Genomic DNA, 26717 nt, shown 5'->3' with positions numbered 1-26717 from the left:
TTTGGAACTCCCAACCAAGGTTCCCAGTTATAGTAGAATTTTGTATTTAAACAATTTTTTGTGATATATTTGGAACGTGTCTTAAATTTGAATTTCAATTAGTATACTCTTTTGTAATTTTGTTTTATATATGTAATAAACTACGTTATGTATATTTTTACTATTTATAATTCCAAATAAAAATGTGGTCCTATTCAACTGAATACAATTACCTACTTATTGTAACCATTCTTCCATAGCACTCAAGAGTTGGACGACTTTCTAGGACAATCATAAAATAGATGCTGCTGTGTTTCTGCTCATGTGAGCCAAAGTTTAAAATATTAGAATCAATCTCTTCTATGCTATGTAAAAAGGTATTCATTGGTATAATTGTGTGTAAAATTTGAAACTGGAACCACAACTATCGGATACCATACTTGGAATACAGTTACTTCACAACTGATAGCCGATGTCAGAGGTCGCGCCGAGGCCTCAGTCATTGTTATTAATACATGGTCGATAATTAATTAATTAATGCTTCATTCATTCATTCATTCACCTTTCATCTGTTCATGTATCCATCCATCCATCCATCCGCCCCACCTACAGCTTACAGCATACAAACCAAAGATGGTCTAGTTAGCTTTATTCTTAATCTTTCTAGCCAGATGACTGTTTCTATCAAATAAAATTATTTTGTACCCCACCCCCCAAAAAACCCAACCCGACAATATAAAACACACACATACACTCACACACATGGACGGACGGACGACGGACGCACGCACGCACACACACACACACCCATATAAAAAAAACCCCCACAATAACCTATGAACTGATCTACGCTTTTAGTCTAATTTCCCAGTCCGGCCTTTCAGGCTCTGGTTATATCTCTTAAATATTAACCAAAATTAATGAAAGCAGAATACAAAAATCGATTTATAAAGTAATTATTAAATTAAAGCACGTTTTTATAGAACATTGTCAGTGATGATTCATTGACTACACCGGCTCTGTAAACACCTTACAATAAAAAAGGAAATTCAGCAACCAACATTAGTGTATAAGTATGTGGATATGGGCCTATTTCACAAAGCTCTATTACGCAATATTAATACCGCATCGTCTTTTCTTGTCTTTTACACTGCACAGCGATTTCGCTAAGTTGCGAGAATTTAATGAATTAGGGCCCAGTTTGTTTCATAAAGTAGTTTTTAACATCATTTCATTTCATTTCAACTTATTTTCGTGCTTATATCTAATTAAGGTTCAAGCACGATGTCCTGGGCAGAAACCTCAGCTATCTGGCTGTCTGTCCAGGACAATGGGTTAGTTGTTAGTGGTTAGTGAGAGAGAAGAGGGTGTAGTGGTCTTACCCATCGAGTCGTTAAAAGTGGCTCTGTGTGGGAGCCAGTACCGCGCTGCGAACCCAGTATCTACCAGCCTTATATCCAACCACAGTGATTTGTAATAGCTCAATGGAGAGTTCTAAGGCTACTACAGTAACGTCTCTCTCACTAGCCACTAACCATGAACCCACTTATCTAGACAATCGCACCAGGTTACTGAGGTGTTTGCCCAGGACAGTGTACTTGAACCTTAATTGAATACAAGCTCGAAAATGAAGTTAATATGAAATAAAAAATTACATGACTTTTGACAGCAGTGGTTTGAATATTTAATATACATAAAGGGTCAACGTCTTAAGAGTAATCATGAAGTAAAGTATTCAGGTTTAATCAGTCATGACCCAAATCAAAGGTACATAATCATTTTGTAATAAGGCGAACAACACTACCAACTAGATATGGTAATAGGACGTCACGTAGAACGCGATATCATCAATAATGTATTTATTGTAGTGCGGTCGTTTATAGAGTAGAGATCATGCCAAAATGGTTTATAAGCCACATTTAGCCCGTGTGAGATTTTTTCTTGCAAAGTAATCAATAGCCATTTGCTTCTGTGCTCATATGTATGTCTAAAGTGATCTATGTAAATAAAGGTTGCGCACGCAAACTGTATAAAATAACTATGTAGAAATACCGTGAGATAGCAGTACATGTTTAAAAAATGACAGTTATCAAATCTAGTGAAGTTCGTTATCAGAACCCACAAGAATCATTTGACAAGTAATTGCGAACATCCTATAATCTGTCCCATCATTCTATAAAAATGTTTTTAGTAAATAATTTCAGTTTGGTTTCACGTAAGAAGAAAAGTAAAATTGTGTTGGAAATAACAAAAAATACTATTTTTGTGCGTAATTTAGAAAACAATCGGTTCATAAATAAATAGCTTGTAGTAAATGTCATAGTATGAAAAAGGCGTTCCCTGTGGGACGGACTATAGCTTGTTAGTCGTGTAGGGCCTCGTTATACGTGACGATTTTAGCACTACTATCGTCGGAAATACCTACCATCACAACCGTGACGTTTTCCTACAGTCGCCAGCCAATTCCACAATGCGATGTAGTAGCTTGCTATTGTAAATTTAAGGGCACCTTTACAATTGCTACGAAGCAGTTGTTAGCAACGAACCTCGATGTCAAATGGCAGATTATTATCATGAGAACAAGTTGATTTGTGTTAAAATTGCTCTAATATACACATGAATGCCTTTTATCAAAACTCATAATTCGAAAAAAAAAAAAAACCCATTTGAGACCATATGACCTTCACACGCAAATATGGGAGATAACTCTCACGTCTTAAGCATTCGCAAAGTTATTTTGTTAGAGGGGTATTTACGACTACCGTAAGGTTGCTTTGTGAAACGGTTGCAATACTTACGTGCGCCAGCCGTGAAAGTAAAAGTTACCATTAGTCACTTCAATTAACCTTAGCTATGATTATTTTGTTGAAAGCAACCTTAGCGCTAAAATCACTTTAAGTGACTAAATACCTTATGTTACACATATGCTAATATAAAGCATGTGTAAATATTCTCCTGTTGGTGTGTTTTAGGTTTAAGATATTGACCTTTGCGCAAAAGAAATAAAATAATAACAATTAGAATGGTATCAGCGATTCCCTCTACCTACGCTTACATAACGCCAGCCATAACGCTCACAGCAAGTCACTACAATCAACTACAGCTACGATTGTTCTAAAACACGCTAATCACCTAATCGGTTTGTTGACACGAATCATTATTCATTATTATGTTGCTAAACCATTTGAACTTTTAAAATGTAGCACGTGTCCATCATAGTTAATCAACTTCCTTGCAATCATTACCTCCAGATGGATGTAACGTCTTGTTTGTTTATGCTCTAAATAATTCATGACAGTTTCGTGCTGAGCAACAACCAGCCTTAACGTAATCTAACTCCTACGCTATGGATACCAGGACATTTTATAAACCACTGCCCACCTTCCACGCCAACGAAGTCTGTGATGCATTAAGTTGGTTTGGCTAAGAGCATGGTGAATGTACTGTACATTAATGAATCTCGTGATGGAAGGTACTTTATCTTGGATCTGATTCGTGTTCCCAAGTCCTGGCTGATTAACCTGGTAATGTCCAGTTTTCCACACAAACATGACTTGATGACAATGATGCTTATATACACACACACACACACACACACACACACACACACACACACACACACACACACATCAATGGCTTGTCATCTCGAGCCGTTACCATGGCTATAAAATGCTTTTTTCTGAATCTATGTGTTTTTGTTTTACGATCAATAGGTGCGTCTGCGTGCGTGTTGGGGTAATGGAGTATAATCAAAGAATAAAATATATATTTATATACCTCATTTAAAACGAAATCTACGGATTTAAACAATGAATAGCACATGTAAGAAATCTAAATATAAGTAAATGACAAATTAAGAAACTAGACCATAAGGCGCGCTAGATAGCACATGGATAATGAAAAACTAGAAAAACAAGCCTACCCTCTCCAAACACACTTCCCAAAACCATCTCTACAACACACACCCCTCGAAAAAAAACCTAAAACCCCCCAAAACTAACAACAACAACAACAACAAAATATACCACCCAAAACCACCTACCACCCCCCCCCCCCCCCCCCCCAAAAAAAAACCAACAAAAAAATCCCCAACAACCAATAAATTTAATGTTCATCCCTTCTGTAAGGACGAGGAGGAGTTCAATGCTAGAGCACTCGCCTGACGCACGATGGGTCGCAGGGTCGATAACCCTCAATGTACTGCCTTTCCCGTGCCCCACGAATGATATATCAGATGCCGTGATATGTGTTGTATCTATTGGGTAGCGTAATAAAATATACCTTGCTGCTATATCGATAGGAGTATCCTATGTGGCGGCTACGGGTTTCTTAGTTTTTTTGTCTATTGATAAAGTGTCTCAATAACCACATAAACAAATATATTCCTTTCCGTTCCCTTCAGCATGATATATCTCTACTCTGTTACATCATGACATGTATGTATAGTGTTAATATACAGCTATAACTGAACAATATGTCTACACTGTAATACCATGAATATTGTTAATATACAGTAAAAATTGAAATATATTTCTACAATGAAATACCATTAATGTAATGTATTTATATGTTTATTATACAGATATAATTGAAGTATATCTCTACACAGAAATACCATGGCATATATTTATAGTTAATATACAGCTATAATTGAAGTATATCTCTACACTGAAATACCATGACATATATTTATAGTTAATATACAGCTATAATTGAAGTATATCTCTACACTGAAATACCATGGCATATATTTATATTGTTAATATACAGCTATAATTGAAGTATATCTCTACACTGAAATACCATGGCATATATTTATATTGTTAATATACAGCTATAATTGAAGTATATCTCTACACTGAAATACCATGGCATATATTTATATTGTTAATATACAGCTATAACTGAAGTAAATCTCTACACTGAAATACCATGGCATATATTTATAGTTAATATACAGCTATAATTGAAGTATATCTCTACACTGAAATACCATAAATTGTATTTATTTCGTTATAATTTATGTATCGAGAGATGTATTCACTATTGTTTGCATAGCCTCTTGTAAGCCATCTTGTCCAAATATGACTATGTATGTTCCTCTTACACCTTTGCAGAACGGCCAGAGTGTAAAGTTCTGGGCCCGATACAACAGTTCTGGGTATTAACAGTACAACAAATATAGTTTGATGTACACGTATTTCATTTTCCTTTTTCCTTAACATGCTCCATATTCCGTAATGATGTCATTTTTGCGTGAAATAGACGTCAAGCACGTATATATATATATATCAAGTCTGACTTTCTAGTTTCGCGATTTATCTATTTTTCACACAGTTATAGCCCTTGAACATGAACTGAGATGTGAAACATTGTTTTCCAGACTTGTTCGCAATGCATCAAGATACTGAGCTGATATTTTGTGTATAGCTTTATCGTGTACTGTTACAGACAAAGTTTGACTTTCATGGCGATTTACCCATTTTTATCAGAGTTATAACCCTCGAAATTAGAGGACACGCATTGTTTTAGCAGTAGTCTTAGAATGTTGGTTAAGTGAAGTAAAATCCTGCATGAAAATCCTTTATCAACAATAATCACTAAAAAGTTTCTACGTTGAATAATATAAAACAGTTACAAATTAGCTTTTTTTGACCATCATAGAGTATTGAACTCGCGGAGGTTGTTGGCTTGAAGCTATTCACATTCACAGTGTACAATTAATTGCAGAGAACGTGTACTTATTAGCTTATTAAGACGAGACAATGTTGATTTTTATACGCTAACTAGAAGGAATATTGCGTACTATATATATATTCAGCATCTCGTTTTCTTTGCGCTACAATCGATCTCAGTCTGCTATAGCCAGTCGCAATTAGTGCGCATTGGTAATAGTTGTCGGTCAGTTTTACATCGGATCAAGTTGCGCACTACAGACATCAAAACAGTGGTGTTTGTATGGGAATAGTTACCAAATGGAAATGGTTGATCAAAAGCTAAACATTATTATCAGACATACTATCTCTGTAATAGTTCAAGGACAAATTCGACAAAGTAAAAGTAGATTAATACATACATATCTTCATACATCAACATATATATATATATATATATATATGTAAGGCAGTGCCAGGTTTTCCTACTGATTCATGCACGTAAAGGGGATCGACCGCATAGCGTGTAGACTCACCGCATATAGTCGGTTAAAAGAGTATTATGTTTATGAATGTCTCAATAGCCGATAGCGTATGGTGGCAAGCCTGCAAGGTGCCATAAGTTCAAGTCCCAGTAATGGTATGAGACAATTTGTGAGGCCAAAAGATATTTAAGTGTCACCTGCGCCAGTGAGTTAATATCTATGTATGTAATAGTCGAACCTGATATACATACAAACTATTGATAGTCATACATCAATACATGCAGACAGACAGAATGAGAGAAAAACAAACTTGAAGGAAATCATTTAGTCATAGAAAACTTGTGCCCACAACGAATGACAGTAATATTCTTCAATTTATAATGATGTTGTTCAACCTTAACTTTGATAAAACGAGACATCATACTCCAAAATAAAGAAGAAAACCATTTTTGTCTTGCATTTAACTACATACAAATTAATACATCAACACTTGTTGCCTTCTAACATGTTAAACCATATGATAGTTCGATATTTGTGATATTTGTATTTTGGCAGTTCTTTACACTGTGTTTTTATTTGACTCTTACAGTTTAATATTGATGTTGATCATCACTTTATTTGGTTGCATTTACCATAGTTTGACACCCAATAGCCGATGTATTTTTCGTGCTGGGTGTCGTTAAACATTCATTCATTCATTCATTCGTTCCAGAGGCACCCCCCAAGCAGCCTGATGTTTAAAGTTTGTTTTGTTTAACGACACTACTAGAGCACATTGATTTAATAATCATCGACTATTGATATCAAACATTTGGTAATTTTGACATATACTAGTAGTCTTAGAGAGGAAACCCGCTACATTTTTCCATTAGTAGCAAGGGATATTTTATATATACCATTCCACAGACAGGATAGTACATACCACGGCCTTTGATATACCAATCATGGTGCACTGGCTGGAACGAGAAATAGCCCAGTGGGTTCACCGACGGGGATCGATCTCAAACCGACCGCGTATCAAGCTGTTGAAACGTGTGCCCATCTAAGCGTGTTTAAATCTTTTTTAATAATCGCATGCGCATCACGTATTTTGATAAATGTTCTATAATGAATAAACTGATCCGTTTTACAATAAAAAAGGATACATTTTACAAAAGAAACAGCATATATTCATATGGCTGTTGTAAATAATAGAATCATATTTGACAATATCCATTAGCATCACCCTAGCTTTGTGCACCTGGCTTGGTAAACAGAAACTATCTGCTAATGAGTTAGGCATTTCGTTTTCAGTGTCCAAGTAATTCCACAAGGCTGCAGTCTATAACAATACGATTCATTAATATCCGACATAACATGCTGGGATTTACAGAACAGATAAGCTATAGCTAACAGAGGGAAAACATTTTCATTACTAAAAGTCCATCGTGATCCATGAATCATTGTTTACAAAACATAATTAAAATAAGGTAAAACCATAAGACAATATGCAGTTTAATTAAAGGCGCAGACGGTTTCAGCCCTTGAAAATGGACACTAAGTTCAGTTAATCTACAATCCTGCATTTAACCTGCATATTTAAACGGGGAAATACCATCGAAAAGTAGACTAGAGCTTGTCTCGATAACCATCATTTCTCAGACGAACGTGCGTTTTTAGAATTATGAAAAATGCATGTTGGGGTATTACAAAAACCTGGACGACCAGAACCACTTCAAGTGTACGAAAATGAATATTCTAAATCATAAAATATAAGTACGTTGTACTTCTAATTTAAATTATCAAAAACGGTTTTAATAGTGAAAAATATGTCGCAGTGTTTAAAAACTAGGGCCTGTCACCTTAAATACCAAAAAAAAACAAAAAAAAAAAAAAAAGAAAAAAAAAAAGAAAAAAGGAAAGAATGAAAGAAAAAAGGAAAGAAAGAAAGAAAAAAGAAGTAGAAAAGATAAAACAGATATACAGTCTCACATAGGTGGATATATGCAATGAGGTGATGGTATGAGTGTGTTCCTTATTGGATGAGAACCGAATAGATGTGTACCTGTTTTAAATACGTCAATTTGAAGTATCGAGTTGATTGTCCAAGAAAGAAGTTAAAAGAGTAAGCACCCTCTAGTTCTTACGATATTGACTACAACTGGGAAAATTCGGTGTAACTGACATGACATTAGAAAAAACAACATTAAAAATGTTCTTTAGATGAAAATAATGTTAAAACTGCTTTTATTACATGTATAGGGAAATCTCGATTACATACATAGAATTATTATTTTAAGTATTCTTTGTCTTGGGATATTTTGTGTTTCTTTGTTGTTGTACACACACACACACACACACACACACACACACACACACACACACACACACATACACACACACACACACACACGCACATATATATATATATATATACTTTGTTTTGGGGGGGGGGGAGGGGTGAGAGGATGATAGCAGACACAATGAACTAAATGATACAAGAGTAAAAATGTAAACTTTTAACACATTTGATCAAACTGCTTCAAAGCTCTGTAACTGACGTAGCAATCTAATTAACATTAGCTCCACTGGTTAATAACTAGACCAGTAGAACTAATTTCAGTCAGATTGCTGACGTAGCTGTTGTACGTTACTGACGTGGCTGTTGTATATAACTGACGGGGCATATCTGAATGAAGTCTAATGACCTTGCAGTTTCACAGAATCAAACTACTGCTGGATTAACCGGATGTTTTGTACTGTGAAGCCCCCACAACCAATGATTGTTACAGCTGACATCTTTACAAATCCTTTTGTGGACAATCAAAGGCAAATACACAGAGTTTTTAAAAGAAAGATTAACGCATTGCGAAACGTAATTCAGTCTTATACCAAACATTTAGCAAAACAAGGAATGTCACTAGCACCAGTGATATGGTATAAGGCATTAGACACATCTATTACAACACTGTTGACGTCACGTGTGTTAATGGTAAAAAGTCCTTCTATTGCTTCTAATGCACACATGAATGTTAAACTGTAAATAATCTTTAACGATATGTATCAACCAAGCGCACTATATGCTATATTGGGGGGTGTATAGCTACAGTCATAATTCTCCACTCGAAAAACTGAAAAAATCATCGACATGACCTCCCATTAAAAAAGCAGATGAAAAACAAAACAAAAACAAAAACAAAACAAAACAAAACAAAAACAAAACAAAACAAAACAAAAACAAAACAACAGGCAACAAAGAAACAATAGTAATAAAAACAAAACAGATCTAAACCCTCCAAATTATCCCAGCCCGAAAACAAAACAAAACAATGACAACACCCCCTCCAACCCCCCCCCCCAAATAAAAACCACACAAAAAAACCCCCAAAAAAAACAAAACAAACCCAAACAAAACAAAACAAACAAACAAAGAAACAAAGAAACAAAAAACAAAACCCCCAGCAACACTCGTCCCCCCAATAAAACACCATAAAATTAAGAAATAATGAAAGTCTGCTGTATACCACAAAACGTATATCGGTTGATTCCTAAATTGCCAGTCTATTCACTGTATTTGTAGTTTATTCCTCTTTATTCACCAATAAAGTAATAAATGGTTTGACCTTTAAGTAACTCGGCGCATTAAAACTGACAATAAAAGTGCAGTGCTATAATTATTAACATGGCAATCTAAATTCACAAATTATCTCCACATCTCGCAGAATTATTTGTTTCTAAATAAAGGAATAACACGATTTAACCAGTTAATCATTAACCTTTGGTGGTAAAATACACTCGTTTTAAGGCTTCTAATGTAAAACGTGACCATAATCATAACCTTTAATATAGTATATACAAGTATAGTTCACAAGAATGTCATTTCTGAGAAAGTTTGTCCTGCTGTTTGTTATCAAGTTTAAAGCCCATTGGATTACAACTGTATTAGGCTGTTTATTAATACTGTATCAAAAGACCAGACAAAAATTATAAGCTAGCTGTGAGAATTCTATAGTGATGCGGAAATAGTTAAGGTACTAATACGGACATACAACCAAGGACTATTCTCATTGGACGAAAACGCCATTAATTCTCGGGATAAGAGACTAATGGATAGTTTATTTTTCTTTAACCCGAGAAATCTAATAACGTCCAACACCATCACTTCCTGTTGAATAGGTCACATGAAGCTGATGGTGTTGAATATGAAACTTTCATCTGCAAATAATTAGCAAGTAAATATATTCTATGGAAATATGACAAAAATGATCAGCAGCAGGCGCGTGTGTAGGGTGTCTGGACTGCCAAGCGACGTTTTCAGACAGGTTTAAGCCATGCTTCCACGAATAATATATTAAACAAAGAAACATATTCGCTTTGAGCGGTGTGTGTGTGGGGGGTGGGGGGGGGGGGGGGGTGACCCCCCCCCCAACGCCTCCCATGAACACGTGCCTGTACAGGTTCGATTCTCAAATAAAATGACCTTATTTTCATTTCCACTCTTAATGCTAATTATAGTCATAAAGTAGAATTTTATTACTTTCCTTTTACACTTTTAGCAAGAAATGACTCATTACTTTAAAAAAGAATCATTTATCTTTGGACAGCTCCATTTAGTTTTTAAACACATTAACATTATATAGAGGGTCGAACTCAAACGCTCTCTATGCCTATGTGTCTCACCAAAATGATCATAGTGAGTTATTGTAAATATAACTTCCTATTATTATAATTTTTTAAAACATTCCGTCCGATGCAGAGTTTTGCATTATTATTTGTATTACATTACAATTGTTCTTAAACAAGGTCTCTTCCCGTTCACTTCAGTGGTATTGCAGATGTAATATCCTGCCTATTCATGACTTTTAGAACAAAGTATCAATGTATGATCATCACGGCATACTGTAAATATTGAACAAAAAGAAAAAATATATACCGATTTAATGATACGCCTGTTGCTACTCCATTTTTTATGATGAAATTGCAGATATGTTTTTTTTTTCTCACATAAATCAGCCACGAAGATTTATTCGTCATTGAGGAATTATTGGAATTATTATTTTGGTGTTTGCTCAAAACCTTCTTAATACAAACAATGCCACGTTATATAACTATATGTTCTGAGTTGTTCGGTGCTAGTTTGGATTTAGTTAGTAACTAGTCTGGGAGCATCAGTCCTCTTTGTGGCGGTGCAAGAGAGATACAATCTCCAGTAAAGATAAAGATACATGGAATCAAATCATCCCCGTTTCGCGTTCTAGCCATTGCACCACGACTGGTATATCAAAAGACGTGGTATGTGCTATCCAGTGATATCCTGCCTGTGGGATGGTGCATAGAAAGATCCATTGCAACTAATGGAAACATGTAGCGGGTTTACATTACCAAATGTTTGACATCCACTAGCCGATGAATAATAAATCAATGTGCTCTAGTGGTGTCGTTAAACAAAACGAACTTTAACTATTTTGCCAAATGTCCATTCGACGCTGAATTGAGCGGATATACGGCCCTGACCAGGTATTAATTATGGTTTTGTTTTTCAAATGTATTGGAAAACAATTGCAAATTATAATTTTTGAAACTGTTTGACATCAAGTAGACGTTTATCAAACAATACATCAAGATGTTGTTAACCAAACATTTAATCGTCATGGTGAAATAAGCTTAACCTCCTGTGACTGAAAACGGAAATGACGTTAAATCATAACGTAATAATGTTCAACCAGTTGCACTGCTTTCTCAATATTAAACAAGTTATTATACTGGCTGTATGTGTCTACTGTCCTGTTTCTCAACGTAAAAATATGAACAACGTGAACGATTTGTCACAGAATAAAGTATATTTGCTCTCTGGGTATAACATTACTGATTTAACAGCGGATAATGATGGAGCTCTCAGAAATAACCATATTCATGAGATAATAATTCAAAATGTGCCGCCATGTATCACCACTGGCACGGGTATGTTGATTGTTTCCACACAAACCTTCAAGCGTTATCAGTCTAGAACTGTTGTTACTATTTACTTTCATGACATCAGAACCAGATCAATGATCTGTGAACACGGGAGTACAATACCACAAAATGTGAAACATGATATTGAAATAAACACCATTCCCTTAATTAATTAACACATATGTAGCCCGGGCGTAACACGGTCTGGAGTATGTGTATGTTTGTGTGTGTGTATGTGTGTGTGTGTGTGTGGGGGGGGGGGGGGGGGGGCGACTGGTTGGCTGTCCAAATCTACCCACTGACAGTAAAACCAAGCAAGTCGAGTTTTTGTCAAAACTGAGTTGGACACATTTTGTTTTTACTTATTATGTTATTCATCTACTTTTAGTAAAGCGTCTATATAATAATGACATAACATGCATGATCAATAATATCTTAATCCCGTGGTGATATTGTTTTTCCTTTATTACTCAAAATGTGTTAAACATGGCTTACTATTATCCTGTTCAATTATTTAGACCCAATTATTTTTGCAAATGTTACGTTTATTTCCTATTCGATATTTGTTTTCTTTGCATTTACATGAAAACAAACCCAAACCCCGACAGGTTTTATATACAAATCATCATATAAAATGCACGAAGTTGACTTAATTCCACTTTTAAAAAATCTCTGTGTCTTTTGAATGCACGTTATTTCTCCTATAAATAACTAAGGTCATTTGCATATCAAAACATTGGGATCTGAGGCTACGTGAAGGCCATTATAGCTTGTTTCACTAAATCAAGGTTATTATTGTTTTGCAGTGTGTAACAGCATTGTCTAATCTTTCCGTTAAACATAGATGTAAACAAACAGAACATGTAACCCTTTCTTGTAGGTGCGTTATATTTAATAAATTTAGCTAATGTATTATGTATTTTTATTTTATTATATCAATTATATATTAGCATACCATACCTAACCTAACACAACTGAGGTGTAGCACAGTAATAAACACAAATCACCTCACACACCGCAGGAATGTGCTTTCCAAATTTATAAATAAATTTAATGCAGGGCCGGACCCAGAAGACCAGGGGGGGGGGGAATAAAATGTCAAAGGCCACCAACATCAAATAATAATAAAAATGTTATTTAATTTGCCTCTAAATTGGGAACTCATACGTATATATATATATATATATATATATATATATATATATATATATATATATATATATATATATATATATATATATATAGTATTTAGGGTGGTGCTAGGGGCTGGGGTTTGGGGGTTGGGTGTTACATTTGTAATGCGAAAAACCAAAGGGCTATTGTTCGGACTCGTATGGGTTCAACCACTTTTTCATCCCGCAGACACAGCCTTGAATGTTCAAAATACGATAACATTGCTTGGTCAATAACATCATTATTTCGATCTATGACTGCACGTGCTATTGTAGCAATGTGTAAACCACGTAAAATACAAGTTAGGTAGGGTATATAAATTCATTGAAAATGTATTAGTCGACATTCTTGTTATTGTTATTTGAGGAAAAATATGGGTAAATCGAAAAACACTTCAGTTGATGTAAAATCGTGTATTAAGAACGTTTTCGATTATTTTGAAGATGAATATCAGCGCGGTAGACCTAGGTATGCTTCTTATCGAATTGTCGATCGAGTTGCCGCTGCACTTAAAGTTTCGGTTTCAACAGTAAAAAGAACTGTGAAAAATATAAGCTCTACGAATCCAAGCACAAAAATCACTGTTAAAAAACGCGACCGAAAACTCATCGATTTATTTGATAAAGATGTTATTAGACGACGAGTATACAGATTTTATAGAGAGGGCGAATTACCTACATTACATAAGATTAACGTGGCTTTAAGGGAGGAATGTGGAATCAACATATCCATATCAACTTTACGAAGAACACTCCATGACATCGATTTTAAATACCAACATATGTCTACAACCGGAAAAGTGATTTTTGAGGACGCCAATATATCAGACAGGAGACTGTCCTATCTCCATGAAATATCCAGTTTACGGGAACAGGGGTATTTAATAGTGTATCAAGATGAGACCTGGGTGAATGTCAACCACACAACATCCCACCACTGGACAGATATCCACCCGGGCACAAGTACCGCCAATCACCTGCCGAAATCAGACGCTGCTGATCGAGTTCCTAAACTCTGTTCGGTGACTGGGAAGGGAAAAAAACTTATTATTTGTCATGCTGGCTGTGATAAATATGGATTGATAGATGGCTGTGAATTGATCTTTGAGGCTAAAAAAACAGACGGAGACTATCATGGTGAGATGAATCATGAAAATTTCATCAAATGGTTTGAAGAACAACTTATGCCTTCTCTACCAGAACCTTCTGTTATCGTCATGGATAACGCAAGCTACCACAACAAATTAACTGAGATTACACGATGTCCTGCACTAAACGATAAAAAGGAAGAAATTCAGTCGTGTCTACGAAACAAAAATATACCTTTTGAGAGTAACATGACAAAGCCAGTTCTTTATGAACTTGTGAAAAGTAACAAATGTGCAAAGCAATTTGTTACTGATGATATTGCTGAACGCCGTGGGCACTTGTGTCTAAGACTGCCGCCAAGACATTCTGAACTCAATCCGATAGAACTGATCTGGAGTCAAGTCAAAGGGCACATAGCTCGTCATAATGATGGTAAAATGACCACGGTGCGGAGAGAACTTGCACATGCATTGAACTCTGTCACACCTACACACTTCTCTGACGCAGTTAAACATGTAATAAAGATCGAAGAAGATTTTAGAAAACAAAATAGTTTTATAAGAAATAAAATACCCCCTGTGATAGTCCCCCTTAACGAAGATAGTGATGAAGAAATGAGTTCGTCGACTGATTAAGTTATTTCTCCATACCCATCAGGAGTATTACTTTAATGTATGCATGAACTCTTTAACACCAAAAACAATTTATTTCCATATCATTCACTATCAAACAACCTAACAACCTATAAACTAATCGACTAGAAATGCATATAGACTACACATACATACAAGAGAAATGTTTATTTAACGACACACTCAACCCATTTGATATACGTTTATGTGGCGTCAGACAAAACGGTTAAGGAGCATTATGACAGTGAGAAAGAAACTCGCTACCGCCACATGGGCCACTATTTCCGATAAGCAATTTTGATAAGCAATAAGGGACGTTTTATATGCACCATCCCATAGACAGGATAGCACATACCACAGCCTTTATACATCAGTTGTGGTGCACAGGCTGGAACTAGACACAACCCAAAGGGTCCACCATGTGGGATCGATCAGTCGACCTACCATGATCGAACGCTTTACCTCTGAGCTACGTCCCGCTCCATATACAAAAGAAGCCTTAAGTGGGGTTGGGGTTGTGCAGAGGGTCACACCTCCACCAATCGCATGCATACCATATTCTTCTCTCTCTCTCCCTATAACCATATAACCATAGATTAAAATATGTTGAGTGCGTCGTTACATAAATGACGTCTCTCTCTCTCTCTCTCTCTCTCTCTCTCTCTCTCTCTCTCTCTCTCTCTCTCTCTCTCTCTCTCTCTCTCTCTCTCCCTTCAGCGCGCGCGCTTGTGTATTCCACAAAATAATTATAATATTTGATACATATTATTTTTTCAAACTGAGGTTTTGTGACTTGAACTCCCCACCTGAATCCGCGCCTGGTTCATGTTTACAGATATTTTCTTAAATATAGGTCATACTACGATTTGTGCGGATAGGACGATAGAACCGAACATTAGTTTGAAACGCACTATAGAATGATACTTTTGATATGCAAATGACCTTAGTTATTTATAGGAGAAATAACGTGCATTCAAAAGACACAGAGATTTTTAAAAAGTGGAATTAAGTCAACTTCGTGCATTTTATATGATGATTTGTAAATAAAACCTGTCGGGGTTTGGGTTTGTTTTTATGTAAATGCAAAGAAAACAAATATCGAATAGGAAATAAACGTAACATTTGCAAAAAACTTTGGGTCTAAATAATTGTGGATAATAGTTATTGAATTAAAGTTAGTTTTTTGAACAACATCACTAGAGCACATTGAATTAATTATCGACTATTGGATGTCAAACATTTGATAATTTTGACATGTAGTCTTATGGAGGAAACCCACTACCAATCGTGGTGCACTGGATGCAACAAGAAATAGCCCACTGGGCCCACCGACGGGAATCGACTCTAGACCGACCGCGCATCAAGCGAGCGCTATACTACTGCAAATTTACCGACTTTGGCATTTCTAAGTACGCACTAGTCATATATTGATATATAAACAGAGTAGAGTTCTAGTAAAATACCATCTAGCTAGTACTACAGACTGCAGCTATTATCTATATATTATATATATATAGATATAAAGAATAACTGCAGTTTATTTACAAGCACATTTAAATACGAACATAACAAGTTTATGTTTTTTAATAATAGCTATGTGAAAGAAAGGGCGCCGTAATTAACAATTCCAATAAATCAATTACCTCAACGGCTATAATTCTCGTTAGAAACCAAAATTACATTACAGGACTAATTGCACTATTAACTAAAAAATGTTTTAAGTGAAAATCGTGAGTAGTACTAATTTGTAAGAAGCGATTGAAATCTTTTTAATGCAACTTAAGTTGTTTTTTTCTCATAAAGTATACTGTATGTCGACTTATTTTTTTTGTATCAACATCAATAAAATGCTTGTGCCAAAATGTCAGTATCATAAATTGAATATCGTACAGCTATCTTATTGGCAGCTTAGACATCTATATAAAATCCAGATTTAAAAACTTAATACCATTATGTTTTTATGAAAAGCTCTACTAATACATATATTATTTCTTAATAAAAATTCTTTAAAACGTATTATAAATTTCTGCCAATTATCATTATAACACAAAGCAATAAATCTAAACATACTTGGGTAATATTGTGGAATAAGCCTTTGTAGATAGTCATATACAATAAGTATAGAATTTTATTCATAATACATTTTCTATCTTCTAATGGAATAGAGCGAGGCTCGTCACACCTTCCTGTTTTAACAGATAATCTATGTGCTGCTAATCGGAGCCTCATCAATGCAAATATACAGTTTTCAACATATATGCAACTAAATATTGCTTATAGCAAAACAAACAAACAAACACACAACAACAACAACAACAACAATAAAACTGACAAAAATGGTTATATAAAGAACTTCTTGATGATTCATTTAATGTTGCCCGCCAGCCTTGCAAATATATATACTCAACAACGAAAGTTTAGCAAATATCTTTTATGATGTCTAAATGTGTCATGGTTGAATAAACTTAAACGAAAACCAGGTCCTCCTGTTGTGTTAAGGCAAAGGTTGATGAGTTTATATTGTTTGTAAATGGTAAACATTTCAGATGTGAATACTAATTAATAAAAATAGGTTAATTTATAAATGTTATGCCATTTCTTTTAACATTAGCTAAACTTTCGTTGTTGAATATATATGTATCTTGTAAATGTTGCCGTGATATTGGTAAGAAACCAACTTTGTTCATGATATCCTGATTGTTCCATACTTCCAAAACGTCTGTCATTCAGCAGATGTCGAACATGTATAGCTCAGTTAACCTTACTAGGGAATACATTAATATCATGTAAATTCATATTATAGCACAATATAATATATTTCTTATCAGATTATTTTAAAATGTTTTACTAGAATTTAATAATTCTATAATGTACACTTATTATCAAGGATATCTTTTCAGTTCGCCAAACAGAAAATCATTCTGGCAATCCTGTTTCACCCTAGCGTTTGTTTACAAAACGTTAAATATACAATTTTGTTTATAGCTTTCTGTGGTGAAACACCACACTTCACAGCCATAACATAAAATAGGATATATCAGTTTGTCAAAAATGTGATACAAATGATTTTAAGTACTTTCTCATTTGATAGATACTCTTTTGTGATTGACCCACTAACGTGTTTTGCATTTCTGTAAAATATCGCTTTGATATAAACACTATTCCTAATCTCAACATCACAACCACCATCATTAAACTACACTCTATTTGGCAACTTTCCTCCTTTTTGAAGTTTGACACCCAATAGCCGATGTATTTTTCGTGCTGGGGTGTCGTTAAACATTCATTCATTCATTCATTCATTCATTCCTTTTTGAAATACCGTAATCTTTGTCTTTTTAATATTCACAACTAATTTCCAGCGTCAGTATCTAAACATAACTGTAAATCGTCATTATCTACCAATAAGACTATGTCACCTGCATACAGCAATATAAATAAATTGATGGATTGCAATCTAATAAACAATATCACGTTGTAAATTAAGGTCTAATTTGTAAAAACAATGACCCATTTATAATAAGTTCCAACGGGATCTGGATCACCCCGCTGTTTGTTTCAAAATCATTATAACACTCGCTCATTTGACATAAAAATTTAATAAAATCCGTTTATGAACTGTATGTTCACCTCACATATTTTCATAAACAGTTTTAAGACAATAATCGCTACAGATGTCTTAAATTAACATAATCAGTTTTGTAAATAGGTAATAATGAGGTATATGTTGAATGAAAGGTTACATGTAGCACCTTTAGCCACATCTATGTTTCTACAGTCATCAGTATCCTGTGGTTTTCATGTTATGGCCATCGCAATTGTTTGCTTTAATTTGATAATTAGATTCCCTTGACTATGCACCTGTTCTGAGTTGGCTGTTGAATTAATGCATGAATACATGAATGAATGAATGAATGAATGAATGAATGAATGAATGAATGAGTGAATGAATAGGCAAATGAATGAATGGATAAATGAATGAATCGATGAATAAATGTTTAACAACAATGCTAATCGACGAGGTCACAATAAAGCTATATTTATTCTAATGAGTTCTGTCCTGAGCTAGATTTGAGTTAGTAAACTGGTCTAGGAGTAGCAGTCCTCTGTGAGCGTTGCAGGAAGGGTGTATAGTCCATCAAATGGCTGTCCTCCTATAAACGAGACACTAGATAGAGAATCATGGAATCAACCGCTATTGCCAAATACCCATTTGACTCTGCATTGTGCAGAAATACGTTTTTGATTATGGTTAAAGGTTTTTTGTTCAGATGTATACCACCAGACGATCCATACGAACACACATTTAGCAAAACCCACAAAACAAATCACTGACGGTGGAATTGACAGACAGTCGATATGTATGTCAAGGACAGCACGCCTGGTGACATTAGAATATTAACACAAAACTTTAATAAAAAAAAAAAAAAATTAATCCATGTTCACCCATATATCATGTATTATTCATTGTAGTATTACTTAATTCCACATGTTCATAATCCATCGTATTATTTATTGTAAGCTATATAATACCACAACTTTATCATCCATATGTATGTACTGTTTATAATAATACTAATTCCACATGTTCACCACCCATCGTGTATTCTTTATTGCAATACTGTCTACTTTAACATTTTCATCATGTATTATTTATTGTAATGCTATCTAATTTCACATCTTCACAAAACAGCATATACTTATTTATTATAATACTATCTGATTTTACATCATCATCCATCTTGTATTATTTATTGCAATACTATCTAATTCCACATCACCATCCATCAGGCATTATTTATTATAATACTATCTAATTCCACATGTTCACCATATATCATGTACTGTTTATAGTAATATTAATTCCACATGTTCACCCATATATCATGTACTGTTTATAGTAATACTAATTCCACATGTTCACCATATATCATGTACTGTTTATAGTAATATTAATTCCACATGTTCACCATATATCATGTACTGTTTATAGTAATACTAATTCCACATGTTCACCCATATATCATGTACTGTTTATAGTAATACTAATTCCACATGTTCACCCATATATCATGTACTGTTTATAGTAATATTAATTCCACATGTTCACCATATATCATGTACTGTTTATAGTAATACTAATTCCACATGTTCACCATATGTCATGTACTGTTTATAGTAATACTAATTCCACATGTTCACCATATGTCATGTGTACTGTTTACTGTAATATTAATTCCACATGTTCACCATATGTCATGTACCGTTTATTGTAATATTAATTCCACATGTTCACCATATATCATGCACTGTTTATAGTAATATTAATTCCACATGTTCACCATATGTCATGTACCGTTCCAGATGTTCACCATATGTAATGCACTGTTTATAGTAATACTAATTCCACATGTTCACCATATGTCATGTACTGTTTATAGTAATACTAATTCCACATGTTCACCATATGTCATATGTCATGTGTACTGTTTATTGTAATATTAATTCCACATGTTCACCATATGTCATGTACTGTTTATAGTAATACTAATTCCACATGTTCACCATATGTCATGTGTACTGTTTATTATAATATTAATTCCACATGTTCACCATATATCATGTACTGTTTATTGTAATATTAATTCCACATGTTCACCATATATCATGTACTGTTTATTGTAATATTAATTCCACATGTTCACCATATATCATGCACTGTTTATAGTAATATTAATTCCACATGTTCACCATATATCATGCACTGTTTATTGTAATATTAATTCCACATGTTCACCATATGTCATGTACCGTTCCACATGTTCACCATATGTCATGCACTGTTTATAGTAATATTAATTCCACATGTTCACCATATGTCATGTACCGTTTATTGTAATATTTATTCCACATGTTCACCATATGTCATGTACCGTTTATTGTAATATTTATTCCACATGTTCACCATATATCATGCACTGTTTATTGTAATATTAATTCCACATGTTCACCATTTATCATGCACTGTTTATTGTAATATTAATTCCACATGTTCACCATTTATCATGCACTGTTTATAGTAATATTAATTCCACATGTTCACCATTTATCATGCACTGTTTATTGTAATATTAATTCCACATGTTCACCATATGTCATGTACCGTTTATTGTAATATTTATTCCACATGTTCACCATATATCATGCACTGTTTATTGTAATATTAATTCCACATGTTCACCATTTATCATGCACTGTTTATTGTAATATTAATTCCACATGTTCACCATTTATCATGCACTGTTTATTGTAATATTAATTCCACATGTTCACCATTTATCATGCACTGTTTATTGTAATATTTATTCCACATGTTCACCATGTGTCATGCACTGTTTATTGTAATATTTATTCCACATGTTCACCATGTGTCATGTACTGTTTATTGTAATATTAATTCCACATGTTCACCATATATCATGTACCGTTTATTGTAATATTAATTTCACATGTTCACCATATATCATGTACTGTTTATTGTAATATTTATTCCACATGTTCACCATGTGTCATGTACTGTTTATTGTAATATTAATTCCACATGTTCACCATTTATCATGTACCGTTTATTGTAATATTAATTTCGCATGTTCACCATATATCATGTTCCGTTTATTGTAATATTAATTTCACATGTTCACCATATATCATGTACTGTTCGTTGTAAAACCATCCAATTTCACTTGAACAGATAACAACCTTATCCTGGTCAATGCGAGGATCGTCGACTACCCAATCGTGTTATGTTTATTGCAATACTAATTCAACATGTTCACTATTTATCATGTACTGTTTATTGTAAACTAATTCATTCAAGATCTTCACCATTACGATGTACTCTTAGTTGTAAAACCATCGACTTTTACATCAACAGATAACAACTTTATCCTGGCCAATGCGCGGATCGCCGACTACCCAATCGTGTTGTGTTTATTGCAATACTAATTCAACATGTTCACTATTTATCATGTACTGTTTATTGTAAACTAATTCATTCAAGATCTTCACCATTACGATGTACTCTTAGTTGTAAAACCATCGACTTTTACATCAACAGATAACAACTTTATCCTGGCCAATGCGCGGATCGCCGACTACCCAATCGTGTTGTGTTTATTGCAATACTAATTCAACATCTTCACTATTTATCATGTACTGTTTATTGTAAAACTATTTCATACCAGATCTTCACCATTACCATCTACTGTTAGTTGTAAAACCATCGACCTTTTACATCAACAGATAACAACTTTATCCTGGCCAATGCGAGGATCGTCGACTACCCGGTCGTGTTCTGTTTATTGTAATACTAATTCAACATCTTCACTATTTATCATGTACTGTTTATTGTAAAACTAATTCATTCCAGATCTTCACCATTACCATGTACTCTTAGTTGTAAAACCATCGACTTTTACATGAACAGATAACAACTTTATCCTGGCCAATGCGCGGATCGTCGACTACCCGATCGTGTTCTGTAACGAGGGATTCTGCAAGCTGGCCGGCTACAACCGCGCCGAGGTGATGCAGAAAAGCAGCACGTGCAGCTTCATGTGCGGCGACCTCACCGACAAGGACACGGCGAAGACGATCGAGATGTCCTTCGAGACGCTCACACAGAAACAGGTGGAGATCCTCCTCTACAAGAAAAACAGTAAGTCGGCCGTTTGTTGTAACATCATTAAACACTGGAAAGAAGGAAATGTTTTATTTAACGACACACTCAACACATTTTGTTTACGGTTATATGGCGTTGGATATATGGTTAAGGACCACACAGATATTGAGAGAGGAAACCCACTTCATGGTCTACTCTTTTCAATTAGCAACAAGGGATCTTTTTATATGCACCATCCCATAGACAGGATAGCATATACCACGGCCTTTGATGTACTAGTCGTGGTACACTGGCTGGAGCGAGAAATAGCCCAATGGGCCCACCGTCGGGGATCGATCCCAGACCGACCGCGCATCAAGCAAACGCTTTACCACTGGGTCATTAAACAATGGTTCAGGTGCTAAGTCAATATTAAGGTGATAAGTCAAAGTTAAGGTGATTAGCCAGGGTTCAAAGGTGAAAGCCCTTGTTGAAAAGTTCAGAAGATAAGCCATGTTTCTGGTGATAAACCATGGTTCAAGTGACACGCCTTGTTTTAATAAGTCAGAAGATAAGTCATGGTTTATGTGAGACGCCATGGTTCTGGTGATAAACGATGGTTCAAGTGATATAACATTTTAGGGAATAAACCATTCTTCAGCAAATAAAACATAGCTCAGGTGATAAGCCACGGTTCAGACGACCATGACACGTTATGTATCAGAAAATCAGTCATGGTTCAGATGATATCCAGCGTTTATATTAAAGCAGGGTTCGTGTAATTTTATAACAGGAAATTGTGGTTGAGAAGATTTGAAACAGGGTGTAAAATTTACATGACAATGAGTTATCCTAGTTTTGACTCACTATTTGAGGTTCGAAATTCGAGAGAAAGATCGGTTACAGGAAGGAAGAAAGGAAATGTTTTATTTAACGATGCACTCAACACATTTTATTTACGATTATATGGCGTCGGACATATGGTTAAGGACCACACAGATACTGAGGGAGGAAACCCGCTGTCGCCACTTCATGGGCTACTCTTTTCGATTAGCAGCAAGGGATTTTTATATGCACCATCCCACAGACAGGGTAGCACATAACACGGCCTTTGATGTACCAGTCGTCGTGCACTGGCTGAAGCGAGAAATAACCCAATGCGCCCACTGATGGGGATCGATCCTAGGCCGGCAGGGCATGAAGCGAATGCTTTACCATTGGGCTACGTCCTGCCCCCGGTTACCGAGAAACAATGTTATTTTCCATGTATATAATCATAGTATATTAGAAGATAAATATATATATAAGACATTGCCGTTTAATGGGAGTTATTTTAGCTCCCCTTAGGATTACACAAAGAAAAATGTTAAGCACCCCTAGATGTAATTAGTACTGAAATAGCCCCATTCGTAAAAACTGCAAATTATGTGACGAATATGTCAAGAATGGTGTTCCATCGAAATAATAGGAGAGTACAATGACAACTGTGACGTCCCACAACAGAACGATATGCACGTCCACCATGCCACCCATGCTTTGCTCAAAATGCGGTATCAATACACTGTAATTGTTGCCATTTAATGTCACTGTCTTGCATTGTTGAAATTTAATCGTTGAATATGGCACGTCGATGGTTATCAGAGGCCCAAAGATGGCGTATTATTGGTATGTATGCGACCGGCATGACCTTCAAAAGTATAGGACGTTAACTGGGGTATCATTACACCGTAATCAGCAGACTGATAGGAAAACACGGGCATACCAATGCTGTAAAGGATCTCCCACAGTCAGGGAGACCGTGCCTGACTTCACAGCGCGAGGACAGGGCCCTGCTTCGGCTCAATCATCGTCAACCCTTTGCTACATCTCCTGTTCTGAAGAGCCAATGGTTACCCAATAGACGGATGTCAGCCAGAACAATGAGGAATCGTCTGAAATTTGTGGGATTGAAGGCCAGAAGGGTTATCAAGCATCCCTTTCTTGCTGATCATCATGAGAGATGCCGTTTAGCGTGGTGTTTGGCCCAGAGAGGATGGAATCTGAGGTCCTGGCGAAGAGTCCATTGGTCCGACGAAAGCCGGTTCCTGCTCCATGTCACAGATGGCCGATGAGAGTTTGGAGACATAAAAATGCTGCCTACACACCCAGGAACATACAACCTATGACTTCGTATGGTGGAGGTTCAGTGATGGTTTGGGGTTGCCTATCACATGATTGTAAGCTGGATCTTGTCACCATCCAAGGCAACCTCAGTGGTGATCGGTACATTCGTAACGTCCTGCAACCAATTCTTGTGCCGCATTTTGACAACCATCCACTCCCCACTAGACCTCTGTACATGGATGACAACGCTAGGCCACATCGTTCCTGAGCAGTAACAGTTTTACTCCAAACTGAAGATGTGACGACCATGCCCTGGCCGGCCATGAGTCCTGACCTAAACCCGCTAGAGCATGTTTGGGACATCTTGGGGCGTCGAGTACAGGCACTGACCCCACATGTACAGACTCTGGCACAATTAGAGGCAGCTCTTCATTGAGAATGGCAGAAGTTGCTCATGCAACAGATCAGACGACTTACTGGAGGGATGAGACAAAGGGTGGAAGTTGTCACCCGGGCACTTGGTAGGTTTACCCGCTATTGATGATTTGTGTCATGAATGTCATCTGTGAACTTCAAATGACATTTTTCATCATCAATCATGATGTTGACTTGTGTTTCTGACTCTGCACCTCCATACTTATTGTGCCTCAGTTTTTGGCCCAAATACAGCATATTGCAATTCTTCTCAGAATCATGATTAAAATTTCAAAACTGGATACACTTGTTATGTTTTCTTACTGTCAAAGATGTATTCTTGCAAAACACATTTGTTTTTCCGAGGTTATGTTATCAGGCTTTCAATGCCAAACCTCGTAAGACAAGTCATTGTGAAAAATACAGGGGGTGCTTAACTTGTTTCTTTGTGTATATATGCATTCTTTAAAAATAGTACCATAATGGATTAAGTATCAGTGTTTAATATAGTAATGTATATTATATAATACTGAGTTTCTTTTGTTACATAATGGCAACCCGTAAACCTGTAAGTTTTTTTTTATTACATTCAGTCATTACGCAGGTCTCATAAAAATGTATTTCATAATGGATAACAGTAAATTATGGCCAACGTTTCTTTCTCTCTTTTTTTCTGAAACAATATGATGTGCTATATACGTACATTTTTCAGGAATGGAAATACTGGTTATGTATAAAAGCAGTTGGTCGGGGTTTTGGAGCTTTGAAAAGGTTATATTTCTGCAAACACTATAAATGGATAACTTTAGATTGAGATGTCTGTAATAACAATATGTTATTTGTTTATGTGTAGGAACTCCGCTGTGGTTGCTGATGCACCTTGCTCCAATCAAAAACGAGAAGGATCAGGTTGTGCTGTTCATGTGCACGTTCAAGGATATCACCGCCCTCAAGCAGCCAATAGACGACGACAATGCACAGGGTAGACAACTCTAATGCAATGAAAAATTACCAATTAATATAATTATATCGAATTTGTAGAGCATAATTTGTGTACTAAATATATTTTTAAAGAACATACAATATAGTTTGATATATTAAAAAATTACAATACTAAATGACTGAACTTCAATAAAATAAAATAAAAATATTAAATGAACATAAAATAATATTTAATATCGAATGCAAACTAAATAAGATTTCTTTGAATTTGTTTTTAAATATAATCTCTGTTCTTAAAAATAGTCATTAATAAAAACATTCAAAGAATAATTTACAGTTCTAATACATATTATACTTATGTATTGACATATTATATTTGTTTACAGGCTTAAACAAGTTTGCAAAGTTAGCAAGGTCGGTAACAAGGAACCGTTCCACACTTCTCCAGTTTTCCTCAACCGTTCCTAATACCCAGTTTGATAACTCCAAACCTTCACAAATTGCAAATGTAAGTAAAGTGTATTCATCCGAAAAGGTTCACACAACTACAAGTTAATCTAACCTATATCATCGCCAACTCATTACCTATCTACCTGCCGACAACCTACATATCTGCCTGTTTACCTACCTACGTATTTATCTATTGTCTTATC

The 26717-nt window shown here is 35.3% G+C and overlaps 1 protein-coding gene across 1 annotated transcript in view; it reads left to right on the top strand.

Annotated features, from left to right (window-relative positions):
• The window catches only part of LOC121371404 (potassium voltage-gated channel subfamily H member 1-like), a 93180-nt gene that overhangs the window by 26173 nt on the left and 40290 nt on the right, over positions 1–26717 (top strand). The window contains exons 2-4 of the mRNA XM_041497274.1: positions 22432–22662; positions 25976–26104; positions 26451–26572. Coding sequence (XP_041353208.1) covers positions 22432–22662; positions 25976–26104; positions 26451–26572 — 482 coding nt within the window. The remainder of the gene's footprint in view (positions 1–22431; positions 22663–25975; positions 26105–26450; positions 26573–26717) is intronic.

This window comes from Gigantopelta aegis, chromosome 4, assembly GCF_016097555.1.
Source record: "Gigantopelta aegis isolate Gae_Host chromosome 4, Gae_host_genome, whole genome shotgun sequence".
Classification (NCBI taxonomy): domain Eukaryota; kingdom Metazoa; phylum Mollusca; class Gastropoda; order Neomphalida; family Peltospiridae; genus Gigantopelta; species Gigantopelta aegis.
Note: the sequence above shows the minus strand (reverse complement) of the source record. Positions and strands in the feature narration are given on the sequence as shown.